Source organism: Manihot esculenta, chromosome 16 (assembly GCF_001659605.2).
Source record: "Manihot esculenta cultivar AM560-2 chromosome 16, M.esculenta_v8, whole genome shotgun sequence".
Classification (NCBI taxonomy): domain Eukaryota; kingdom Viridiplantae; phylum Streptophyta; class Magnoliopsida; order Malpighiales; family Euphorbiaceae; genus Manihot; species Manihot esculenta.
In genome coordinates this window covers 7139942-7153228 of record NC_035176.2, presented here as the reverse complement: position 1 = coordinate 7153228, position 13287 = coordinate 7139942, and the positions used below count along the sequence as shown (strand labels likewise).

Genomic DNA, 13287 nt, shown 5'->3' with positions numbered 1-13287 from the left:
TACTGAAAGAAGAAAATGAATTAACTTAACGAAATGAATATAACAACAACTATAACTATGAAATTGAAATTGAAGAAGATATTAATAAAGATAGATAAATTAGAATTTATCTACGACCTATGCTCTGACACTAATTGATGTAGAACCTCATATTAACAATGCAATCTATAATTCCAATATATAATTATATCAAGTCACACGCCAAGATTGATTTCCAAGTGTTCTACTACACCCTTAAATAATGAATAAATAAGAACGTAGATAATTGAATAAGAAAAAAAGAATAGAATCGCCACAAAATTACTAACCTCATTAAAATGTCAATTCTTGATGCAACACAAAGTTAAACAAAATTCTCTCTAAAATTTTATTAAATCAAGGAAAATAATATTGTTCACAGAATAAGTCTTAAAATTCATGGCTGCCATTTAGAGGGATTTTTATAACTTTTTAAAACCCTAATCCTGGTGATAAAATGATTAATTTTAATGTAAGAAAGATTCTAGGTCAAACAATCAAATCTCCCTCAACAAGGATTATAATAAAGATCCTTTTCCTAGTTAGACTATGAGAACTCTTTTCCCTTATAGGCTGCACAAATTTAGCCCTTTAAATTGGGTCTAATTAACTTAAAATAAGTCTACTAAAATACTAAAATATCAAAACAACAAAGATGAGTTTAAGTGGAATTCGGGCCCAATATCTTATGTGGCCACAAGTGTGTTGCAACTAGCCCATGTGACTTCTTTTTCCAACTCCATTGCTCCTTTGCTTCAATCACATTTACGAACACTTTATCTCGTGAATTCTCATGTGTTGCAAACTTGAACTTTTCCTCACATGCATTCATTCCTTTGTGAATAAACTTGTTGTACTAAATATTGAAGTGATGCCTTTGTTATTAGTCCATGAAGTAATGTGATATTTGCGTCCATTCCATTGCTCACGTGCCTATCTCCCACATTCGTATCAATAACCATTTAGTATTTTCTAATAAGAATATCAAACCTTGAAATTAAATAATCTAAATCTAGATTTTTCTCCTTAAGACAACTCTATATGCAACGGCTATATTTGGTTCATTAGCCTAGGCACTATAACAAAGTAGCTCATGGCACTATTGTGCTCCATATTGATTATGGGATCGAGTTTCCTCTTTTTCCTTTGTAAAATGCTTACTAAAGACTTTAAAATAAATGCTTGAATGCATGCCAAATATATTAATTTATTATTTTTCGTTTTCATATTACTTAACTTTAATTTCTTTTATTATTTAGTCTTTATATCATGGAGAAACTCATTAGTTCATCTCTTTATTTTGAAAAATATATTAAAACATTCTTGATATTTTGAAAAGTCTATTAATTGATCCTTTCATTAATTTTAGCCATTAAATATTATAAAAAAATTTAAAATATTCTCAGTACATTGAACTAATTAGTAGATTTTTTACAAATCTTAGGGACTAACTAATAAATTTTTTAAATTATAAGGACTTTAACAATTAAAATTAACGAAGAATATAATTAGTAGATTTTTAAAACGTCAGAAATCTTTTAGTTAATTTTTCAAAACCAGGAGAGCAATTAATGAGTTTTTTATATTAAAAGGGCTAAATGATAATTTTTCTTAAGTTAATGATAAAACAAATGAAAATTAAATTACATTAAATTAACTTACATTAATACATAATTAATTTTAAATAATCAAATTCTAATTATTTTTTAAGTAGAAGATTGGTATATGAAATTCGAATTTAAATGCAAGTGATTTACTAAATCAATTAAGGTTCAATAAGTTTTAATCAATTTAAAATTAAAATTTTTACTTTTATTTTAGGGAAAATTATTTTGTAGTCCCTGAGATTTAACGTAATTAACACTTCTGTCCCTCTATTTTGGTGACCCAACACTTAAGTCCCTCACTTTCTTTTCTGTCCAAATTCGAAAAAATTATCACATCTCATCTTTGACTCTTTGACCAAACGGTTTAAATGGACGGAAGGACTACGAATTTGGACGGAAGAGAAAGTGAGGGACTTAAGTGTTAGGTCGCCAAAATAAAGAGACATAAGCGTTAATTACGTTAAACCTCAGGGACTAAAAAGTAATTTTTTCTTTACTTTATATGTCCGAAACAGAATGGCCAGAGAATAAATGTAAAATTATCAAATAAAAAATCATTAAAGAGAGAAAAAGGAAAGGACAAGATACAAACCTCATTTTCTTAGCAAGATATAAGTCAAGAATCCGTGTCCAAATTTCAAAAGCAATCCAACTTAATTTCCAAAGGTATTAAGCTTTTACTTCTTTCAAATTATACATCAGCCCCACCACATGAAACATATATGGCATGAAGTATTTGTCATTATTATTAAAAATATTTTATTTAAATATTTTTATTAAAACATTAAAGTTTATTATGTTTCAATTACAAAAATCCGAAAATAATATAATATAATAAAATAATAATTTCAAACTTAAAATTTTAAATAATTGACACGGAGTAATTAATTTTAAATTTTACACTAAGTTTTAACCGAATTTAATTTTTACGGCTGACGTTCGATAGAGAATCACGATAGCTTTTTGAAAAAAAAAATTTGAGATGCACAACTTTTAAAAAAGTGTCGAAAGCAGCGGGTCCAATCACAAATTTTATTATAAAAATTTTATTATTTAGGTTCAATTTTATATTTTAATTATTTTGATAAATATTTTTATAATTTTATATATTAAAATTTTTTTCTATCGTCAATAATTTTCCTTTATTATTAAAAATTTACTTTTCAAAATTTTAAAAATTTCAATAAAATTACTCGTCTTTTAATTTATTTTTTCTTTTATATTCTTTTGACCAAACGATATTAATTAAAATGTATAACGGAATTTAATTAGTTCTTTATTAATAATTCTAAAGGTTTTTTATTTTTATAAAAAAATAATTAATACCCAATAAAATAGCTAAATTTAGCTTCAAATAACGAAATAAAAAATATTAAATTTTATTTTTTATCTAAATTTATTATTAAATTATCAATAAAAAATTAAATAAATTTGTCATTTATCGAAATTTAATTGCATGAATTATACTTATTAAAAAATTAAATAAATTTGTTCATTGCATAATATGTTATTAAAATATTTAATGATAAAAGTTATATACCTAAAATCTTTAACGACGAAACGTTAATTATTTTTAACAACTACTTTCTTCCGTTTCAAAAAAAAAAAAAAAAAAACAACTACTTTCTTTGATAAACTAAATATTTATAAAATATATTTTATAATATTATTATTTTTATTATTTAAAAATAAAATTGATTTTTATTTATAATAATTAAAATTCTAATAATAAAAAAATATTAATATTTTCTTAATAAGAGTAAAACTTTACACATAATAATATTTTATGTGTAAAGGTTTCATTTAAGATTTTTAATATGTTTGTTAAGTAAATGGTAAAGGTTTATAGTTCTTATACATTAATACATAATTAATTTTAAATAATCAAATTCTAATTTTTTTTTTTTTTATAGAAGATTGCTATATGACATTAGAATTTATATGAGTGATACACTAAACTAAATAAGGCTCAACAAATTTTAATTAATTTAAAATTAAATTAATTTTTTGTATTTGACATGATTTATTTTTTACAAATAATTTAAATAAATTATACCGAATGAAATAGCGGAAAGAGGCTGCTTATAATAAAAATCTCATTTTCCTTCCAAGATAGAAGTCAATGATGTATTAGGGGTGACAATTTGATTGATTCGGTTTAAAATCAAATCGAATCAAATAAACTGAAAATCGAAATTTTAGTATTTATAAGAATCGAACCGAATCGATTTTAATTAGAAACCGAATCAAATCGGTTTGATTCACTTCAATTCGATTCGGTTTGATCGGTTTTGATTTTTAATAAATTTTTTATTTTTTACACTTTATTTTTAATATTTTAAAATTTAATTAAAATATTTTAATTTTAATATAATTTAATTTTTCTACTTTATTAAAAATAACATATTATTATCACTAAATCGATTTTATTCGATTTTTTTAATTTTTTCAAATCAAAACCGAACTGAATCGAAATAACTGAAAATTTGTCTAGATTCCAAAAGCAATCCAAATTAATTTCCAAACGTGTTGAGCTTTTACTATTATTAAAATTATTAAAATTATACATCACTCCACCACGCTAAACATATATAACGTGTAGCTTTGTAATTATACTAAATTATTATTAATTTTTTTGAAATTTTAATAAATTTATTAATTTATATTTATTTTAAAATACTCAATTAAAATATTTTTATATTTTTATAAATTTTAATTTTTTATTCAAAAATAATTAACTGAAATATTTATATTATTTAATTTTTATAATTTTAATTGTATATATTATTTAGTATTTATAATTTTAAATATTTATATTATTTAATTTCCAATCACTATTAAAATAATTTCATTGACTATGTATTAGATAAAATAATTAAAAAATTTAACTTTTTTTTGTCTAAATTGATTAAGTAATTTATCACTTTGTTTAGATTTGATTGAGAAAAACAATAATTTTGATTCTTTACTTTCTCAGTTTAATTCAGAATCAAATCCGGCGATTTCGACTCAAACATCTTTGGGTGATGATTAAGAATTTGAAATGATACCATAAAGATCCATAAATGAGTTTGAGGAAACCTCATGTGGATCCCAGGTGAAAGCAGGGGAAGGAAGCATGCCAGGATCTAATTGATCTTTTTGTGTAATTATCTTGACTGCATATTATAATTTTTTTTAAAAAAATATTACAACTTTAAAAAATGACATACTATAATTTTTAGAAAAATTAAACTGAGATGATCTCAAACTGAAACCAGACTGAAAATATTTTTAACTGAAACTATTTTTTAACCAAAATTGTTTCAAATTGAAATCAATTCGAACCGTGAGCCCAACAAAGTGGTGATTCCGGCTCGTGGCCTGATCTATTCCCAGACGTGCTATAAATTGGAAACTTGTTTCTTTATCTTGCATGAAATTACATACAGTGTGAATCATAAAATTCAACTCACTTCATGCTATAACGTCGGAAAAATATTCAACAAAACAATGTCAAAGGTATTAAAAAAAAAAAATTATCATGTAATTTGAAACAGAAACGAGAAATCAAAGGGAAGTCCAACATTGATAAACCGTGATATATTTACGAGAGGTTCAACATCGGTAAGCAGGCCCTAATACTATGTTAAATTTAGATCTGGCCTAACTCACCTAAAATTAGTTCAAAATTAGTTCAAAAATTAGTTCAAAGGGAAGTAATGCCTAAGGCCCGACACATTACCCTATCCCAAAGTGGGATTCAACACAAGCTAACATAATAAATATATTCAGTTTAGAATTTCTGTCCAAATTAAAATCTTGTTTATATATGAAGTTGAGTGGTCCTATATACAAAGCTCAGGGGAAAAATTACTTTTTTCACAGCTGCATCATTGGGAATTTGAGTTGAAACCATGAAGATCATGAACAGATGCTGAGGAAGAGGCTGTAATGGAGAATGAAGTTGAAACTTGGATTTCCATCTGTTTATGATGATCTTTTATTGCCTTAGAATTCATATATGACTCTTCATTGATTTCATATAAACCATGGGCAGTAGCAGAGGAAGAAACTTGCTCAGATACTACTGATGTTGAATTGGAATCTTGACTTCCTCTTGTACTCTGACTTCTCAGTTGTTTTTTATGCTCTCTTATGGCTTTAAACCTCAAGTCTTCATTGTAACTACTTGCTTCAGGGATCAAATCTGGTATGGTTTGAGTTCCCTCTAACATCCTTACAACTTCAGACATTGTTGGCCTTAATGAAGGCGAAGCATTTGTGCATAAGAGAGCAGCTTTAATCATCCTTTCTGCTTCTACCTTGTTGAACTCAGATCCAAGTTTCTCATCCACTAGCTCCATCAGGTTTCCATTTTGCTGCAAGTGGCAGGCCTGCAATGCAAAGATAATCACATGTGGTCATGCATCAAGCAAAAGTTATGCACTACAAAAAAATAAAAAATAAAAAACAGCAGCGAAATTTATTGATTAAATTATGGAAAAAGTGGTTATTAAAGGAAATTACCGACCATTTGAAACACCAATAATTAAATTACCAACCATTTACCATCAAAATTTTGTAGCTATATTTTTTGCTTTCTTGTAGTGATGTTTTGTGGTGTCTGTTTCTTTCAGAAAAGAATCCAAGTACTAGAATGGAGGAAGGAATAAGATAAGGATTGGTGTATTACCCAATCTAGAAGGCAAGCAAAATTGTTCTCTGGTCCATAATTCATATTACCCTTCCCACTAACAATTTCCAATGCAACAATTCCAAAGCTGTAAACATCTGCTTTGTGGGTCAAATAACCCCATAGTGCATATTCTGGTGCCATATATCCTCTGCATCACAAACCACGTTAACAGTTAGAAAAAAAGATCAGAAAGTGAGTCCTTCTGGTTTACTTTGCAAGAAAGAGAAAAAGTGACATACATTGTTCCAGCAATTCTGGTGCTGATGTGGGTTTTTTCCTCTGTATCAAGTTTAGCCAACCCAAAGTCAGATATTTTAGGGTTCAAATGCTTATCAAGGAGAACATTGGTAGCTTTGATGTCCCTATGAACAATTTTGAGCCTTGATTCTTCATGCAGAAAAGCTAATCCTCTAGCAATCCCAACACAGATCTTCTGCCTCGTTTGCCAGTCCAATTTTAGTTGGGAGTGTTCTGAGCCTAGAAGCAACCATTGAAGGAGTGATTCTTTTGAAGAATAATCATAATCTAATGTTACGTTTGGTAATGTCGTAATGCAATATAATGCGATCAAACTTTCTACTAAATCTCAATAGAAATTTTGATTTCATTACATAGCATTACGGTGTACCAAACATAGCCCAACGGTATAGAGTTTCTATACTTACCAAGCAAAACGCGAGCTAGGCTATTATTTTCCATGTACTCATATACTAATAGCAGTTGATTTCCTTCAATGCAGCAACCATGAAGTTTGACAAGATTTGGATGTTGCAAACATGAAATCATTCCTATTTCATTCAAGAATTCACGATTTCCCTGACTCGACTTAGATGACAGCTGCTTCACAGCAATTATAGTGCCATCAGACAACAAACCCTGCATCTCATCCATGAAATGTTACCTTCATTAGAAATTATTAACAGAAGATTTTTGTTCTCAAGGGTAGATAATGGTAACGCAGTAGCCATAATACCTTGTAAACCGGTCCGAATCCACCTTCTCCAATTTTGTTGGCAGGATCAAAATTGTTAGTGGCAGCTCTAATTTGCCTTAAGGTGAAAGAAGCTGTTTGGCTATCTAGTCTTTCAAAATCTGTCCAAAACATAAGTATGCTTTACAATTGTAACTTTTTCATATATAACTATGCCTGCCTGCTTGAATCTCTCAAGCATAGTAACCATTCCTCTAATAATTAATAGTGTGTTTAACAACGTTCTTAAGACTTCAAATCACATCTAAGCCTGAACAATGAAAGGATGTCCGGAGATCACGGAGATTCTAAGGGAGACCATTTCCAAAATAATCTTCCCTAGGAATTAAGCCCAAAGCAGTCTGAAAAACATCTTATTTTAACATGATATGTCAAGGAAACATAGTCCAAACCTTTTTGTGTCTTGTTCTTTACTCTGAAATAGCGTCTCCACACAATGATAGTCAATGCTAATAGAATGAGACACGAACCTACTACTCCAACAACAATAGGTGCAATTTTTGTCTTCCCCCCTCCTGACCTGGGTTCAAAGTCTGCAAAAGAACCAACCTGTCAGACTTCGATGAACAATGAACAAGGAACAATCATCACATCGCAGTGATTCATTATTATGAACTGCTTATAATAAATCTTAAATGAAAGAAGCAGCAGTATTCAAGAGAACAGGAATGATCACTTACTAGGATGTACTACTGAAATAGCTGAGATAAGGGGGCCATAGACTCCACTGACAGGAACTCTTGTAGTACCTTTGCCAGCCCAAAAGAAGCGGATTTCCAAGATGTTATTTGTTACTGTAGCATTATACTTTTCTATGATTGGTTTAGCAACGCCATTAGCTTTAACTTCAATATCAAAATCCTTCTCCACTCTATCATTCTGCAACATAGTATCCATAGTTGGTTCAATTCTTTTCTTCCTTTTCTATGTGTATATTGAAAAGGAAAGGAGATTGCATCAAGGAGCATAAGATACCTGAATAAAGATATCAAACATGCGCCTTCCGAGGCTGTTATACATGCTGTCATTTGTGAACTGGATCTCAGCAAAGTGTAGACTAACAGTATAATTCCCATTCTCGAGACATTGATGATAATAAGTGAGTGAAATAGGTGAAAGTCTAGCTGTTCGGTACAATTCATCAATGTTTAATGATGGTAAATTTTCAATGTAAGCTTTGTTTTGGAAATCATTGTCATCCATGAAATCTCCAGTGCTGCTAAGTCCCCAATCATCATTACTTGGATCAAACAGTGCAGCACCACCACTAGCTTCATCTCCTTCATATTTTGTTCCATTTATGTTCACTTCTTCTCCACCACAATTTATGTACCAAGAGTGCCCATCTGCAAAGATATACTTATATTAAAGGATAACTAAATAAGGTGAAAGGATACTGTTAAGACAGCTTAAATTAAAGATTAGCCTTCCATGTATTGAAACACAATACAAGCTAATATTGTGTGACCGATATATACAAATAACTCTTCAAGTGGAACTTTGTAAGATTTTTACTTTCTATCACAAGAGTAAGAACTGATCCTACAGTTCTGCTAAAGCTAATTTGTGAAACTGATCAATTTGCAACTAAACTTACATTGACCACAACTGAAATTGTTTGCACAAGCTCCTCCTCTAGTTGAACCAAGCAGAAAGAACCAATTAGTATCATCATGAAGAATCAGTATCAATTTTTAAGCACCATCTTAAATTTCACTAGTTAATTGTAAGAAAGCAAGAAAAAAACTAACAGGTCATTTCCAGTTGAAGAACTTCGGAATAAGTTTAGACTTAGATCTCTGTTAAAATAACACAAGCAAAAAGAATGATAGTTAAGTACTTGGATTCCCACAAAGTTTTAGAATGATAAAGTCTAAAGGTGCAGATCTTTTTTTCTAAAAAATAAAAAAAATTAAAACTAACGTCTGCTTGCAAACAGGTTGCTCAGCACTTTGCCTTGTGAAGTTATTGTACGAAAGATCTCTGCTTGCAAAAAAAAAAAACATCTTGTCAGTACTGCAGAGGTTCTAGTGTAGAAGGATATGAAATTGGACAACAGAGCCAATATTTAGCCAACTGAAGAGATAAGTTACGTACACATTTGTTCCTTTCCTCAATAATGGTATATTTCCACTCAGTAAATTGCCACTTAGGAAGCTGATTAAGGAAACATCAAGCAGTTAGCAGATTGCATATTGCAAAGTTACATATCAGGAATCTAGGATTGATGTTTAATTACTCACATAAAAATCAAAGTCTCTGTTGTTATGGCATCGGGAAGCTCCCCATGTAACTTATTAAAACTTAGATCCCTGTCCAAAACAACAAGATGTTTATTAAAAGCAAGGACTAGTGCTTCCATCAACATGCCTTATTACAATTTGGAATGCAAATGAACCTTCTCATATTCTTTCACATGCGTCCATTGCTTATTTACATCGTACTTAAAGATGTACTTAATGAAATTGGCTCGCAGATCAGTTTCTTTTATCACTTAAATTTTGATTTTTTATATGCATCGATAAAATCGGACATCCTAGAATACAAACACTGTCATGCATGATAACTTAATTTTTCAAGTGTTTTTCAAAGCCAAATAGAAAAGAAAATCAAGCATTTTTCATGGGTTGTACTTACAAAATTCGCAGTCGACTTAATTGCCAGATGTATAAAGGGATTTCTCCAGATATATTGCAACTCCTCAAAACCCTAAAAATCCCACAGTAGCCGTTTTAGATATAATGGTCATATGGCAATATGAAGTCTGCTCATTTCATGAACAGAACAGAGAATATAAGCAGTACACAACTAGACATACAGCCTTGTGAGGCCTGTTATGTTGCTCAGCTCAGGAAAAGTTTGATTTGTTGCATTTATGTCACTAATCCTCCTGCAAGAATAAATAATTAAATGTTGCACCATGAGAAGTTCCTGCAAAACCGATCATTTGAATTCCAACAATTAGAACAATCAACAGATTTTTACTCACAAATCTGTTAATTTTTCCAAAACCGAAATGGATGATGGAATTGGTCCTTCCAGTCCACTAGCTTGAATTTCTCTGCATTGAGTCAGCTAATCAAAATCAATCAAGAAACTCCAAGGAGAAATCAAAATATAGCACTTTGGAAATAGGAGGGTCTTACAGTCTCTTGAGTTGCTTCCAGTTTTGTATAAAATCTGGTATGCTTCCATTGAAATTGTTATCATTTATCCGACTGTGTCATGCAATGAATAAAGAGTGTTCAAATTTTACACATCTACAAAGTTGTGGGTGTAATACTGAGAATTTCATTCTGGAAGGCTTACAAATCAGTCAAGTTTTTCAGTTCAGCAAGTTCCATAGGCAAATTTCCAGTCAATTGGTTGGAAGATAGTATCCTGCAATAACAAATCAATGTTATTCTTTATAGATAAAACAACTGTGTGAGCATAAAGGAGAAAAAAAAAATTAGAAATGAATATCCATGAACTTCCTTACAAATTTCCCAAGTTAACTAACTTTCCAAGCTCCCGAGGGACAGTTCCTGAAAATTGGTTTAACTCAAGGTTCCTGGTAAGATAGAAAAACAGAGTAGATTGCTCTAAGCACTTGAACATTTCAAATCCACATAGTTGAATAAGAACAAACATCTCAGGAGCAAATCACATTAGAATTCTGAAAATAAATCTTTCTATTTTGGTGTTTTGGAAGAAAGACAAAGCAAACAGTGAAGATAAAAAAAATTTCTTTCTTGTTTCCCTGATTCCAGCCATCAAATGCATCATCATAAAATTATCATATAAGGCTCCAAGAAAATCTACATGCCCTGAAATTTACAACTTACAAGTATGTGAGACTGGTAAAGTTCTCCAAATAGCTTGGTATATTCCCTGATAAGCGGTTTGCCAGAAGAGAACTGCACTAATTGTATTTATCTACTAAAAAAGAAATTCCCTGAAATTTCGTAAACTAAAAAAAGGTGATAATAAGGAGAAAAATCAAATCTCACATTGATTTCAGTTTCAGAGAAGTCCATTCACTTGGAATAGAACCATTCAGGTAGTTGTAAGCAAAATCTCTGCAAGCCAATAAGACATAGAGCTTAAAACCCTAAAAATGTATATTTCCTATCTCTATTATTTGACAATGATACATGAACAGTGGGTATTACTTGTGAAACAAGAAACAATACACATATAATGTAAATGGAGAATCCAAAATCTCACATGCTTTCAAGATAAGGGAGCCGGACGAGTTCAGGTGGAAGTTCTCCGGGAAGGCTATATCGCTTGATTATCCTGAAAATCATGCCAAGGAATCATTTGGAGTCTATACACAGAAGTGATTCCAAATCACTTTTCAATCAATATTCAGTGTTTTATAGAAGTGATTTAACGATTATTTCCATAAATAAAAGTTTAAAAAATTATTGTGAAAAAGACTAAAATACCCTTAACATGGAGAGGTTAATTAGTATATTTTTTGAAAATATAATGAATCAATTAATAAATTTTTTAAATTATAGAGATTAAATAGTAAAATACTTAATATTAACGTTCAAATTAAATGATGAATTAAATAATAGACTTTTTAAAATATCAGACATTTTAATAATTTTTCAAAATTGCGAGACTAATTTATACTTCCGGATAAAACAAGCAACCATCACCGTATTGTTTATTCTGAATCATCATCATCTACCTCGGTATCCCTAAGTGGCAAATTCAGAACTCTAGACAAGCATAAAGCTGTCAGAAATTCATCAGAGAAGGAGAAACATACAGGGCTGTGATGTGGCAAGTGTTGTTTGGAAATTCACAATTGCAACTTATATTCCTCTCAGGATCTGTCAGTAAAGTTGGTTTGACAGAATCTCCACAAGCATCAACATTGAAATTCCAGCCGTCAGCTCCCATTCTTTTGGTAATTTGATTTAAAGCATCCACTAGATAAAAACATCCACCAACAAAACAGATAAACACATGTTAAACACAAATCAATAGACTAGCTTCTCTTGTCTAGTTCAATTCTCTCTTTCTTCTTACAGCCAGAAGCTACCGTATCTTATGAACTTGTCTAAAAAACTCCACAAACCAGTAATATTCTTAAACTCTAACATGAACACGTAATGATCACAATACTGTAATTGGCAAAGGAAAAATTATAAAATATTCATCATACCCTCATCCTGAGAAAGTTGGGCAGCCGAAAGTCTCCGAGTCTCCAAGCAACAAAAAGCCAGAACTGACACAATGACTGCTTGCTTGAGGAAGAACATGTTTTAACACAAAAAATATGGCTAAAGCCTGCAAGATATGTTCAAGCAAATAATTGTTACTATTATAGAATTTGATATATCATTAATAAATAAAGAAAATTCTAACAAAACACCTTGTGAAAACAGCTACTGAATTGACCTTAATTTGCTGGCAGTTTCTTATTGGCCTAATCTCGTGCATTTAATCTATTTTTATATTTATATATTAAAAAATAAAGATTTTTAAGTACTTTTGACTCATAGGAGATGTCGTATTTGACTTTGATATATGCTTTAATTGGTTGAATAAAAGTTGATGTTCATACACAGGATGATGGCCTTGACATGAATGAAATTCCTAACTAATTATTCTTTCTATGCATATCTTCCGTACGAAGGTATACAGTTTTGACAAAATGCAGAAAAACGTGGTGGCATTTAAGAGACTTCCGTGGTTGGAATGGTCAATATTTTAATGAATTAGATTAGATTGATTGTATAACATAATGTAAAAGAGATTAGGATGGAATTAATTTAAAATCAAGGACTATTTGTGGTTATATATATATATATATATATATATAAAGTTACTTATTTTATTAATAAAATTTCATCAAAGGGATATCATTTCAAATAAAGAGACCATAATGTCTAATAGATTTTCTAGCTAAAAATTATGAGTAGTTGGAGTAGTATTACAACGAACTCATTTAATAGAAGTATCAGTTTTATAGTCTAACAAATATTCACAAT

The 13287-nt window shown here is 29.8% G+C and overlaps 1 protein-coding gene across 2 annotated transcripts; it reads right to left on the bottom strand.

Moving 5' to 3' along the window:
- Window positions 1–5386: 5386 nt before the first annotated feature.
- LOC110604049 (probable LRR receptor-like serine/threonine-protein kinase RFK1) lies at window positions 5387–12597 on the bottom strand. 2 transcript variants are annotated; one of them, XM_021742104.2, is made up of 24 exons: window positions 12459–12597; window positions 12060–12222; window positions 11504–11575; window positions 11287–11355; window positions 11122–11193; window positions 10776–10847; window positions 10604–10675; window positions 10441–10512; window positions 10284–10355; window positions 10113–10184; window positions 9932–10003; window positions 9538–9606; window positions 9392–9451; window positions 9218–9277; window positions 9046–9093; window positions 8892–8929; window positions 8270–8640; window positions 7975–8173; window positions 7687–7827; window positions 7277–7395; window positions 6969–7179; window positions 6543–6780; window positions 6301–6451; window positions 5387–6001 (listed from the first exon to the last, which is right to left on the bottom strand). In XM_021742104.2, the coding sequence occupies exons 1-24, from the start codon at window positions 12553–12555 to the stop codon at window positions 5498–5500; spliced, it is 3114 nt and encodes a 1037-aa protein (XP_021597796.1). In that variant the 5' UTR covers window positions 12556–12597; the 3' UTR covers window positions 5387–5497. The 2 variants fall into 2 exon arrangements, with proteins under 2 accessions (XP_021597796.1, XP_021597797.1); XM_021742105.2 differs by lacking the exons at window positions 11504–11575; window positions 12060–12222; window positions 12459–12597 and having other exon boundaries at window positions 11122–11215; window positions 11287–11332.
- Between the last annotated feature and the right edge of the window lie 690 nt (window positions 12598–13287).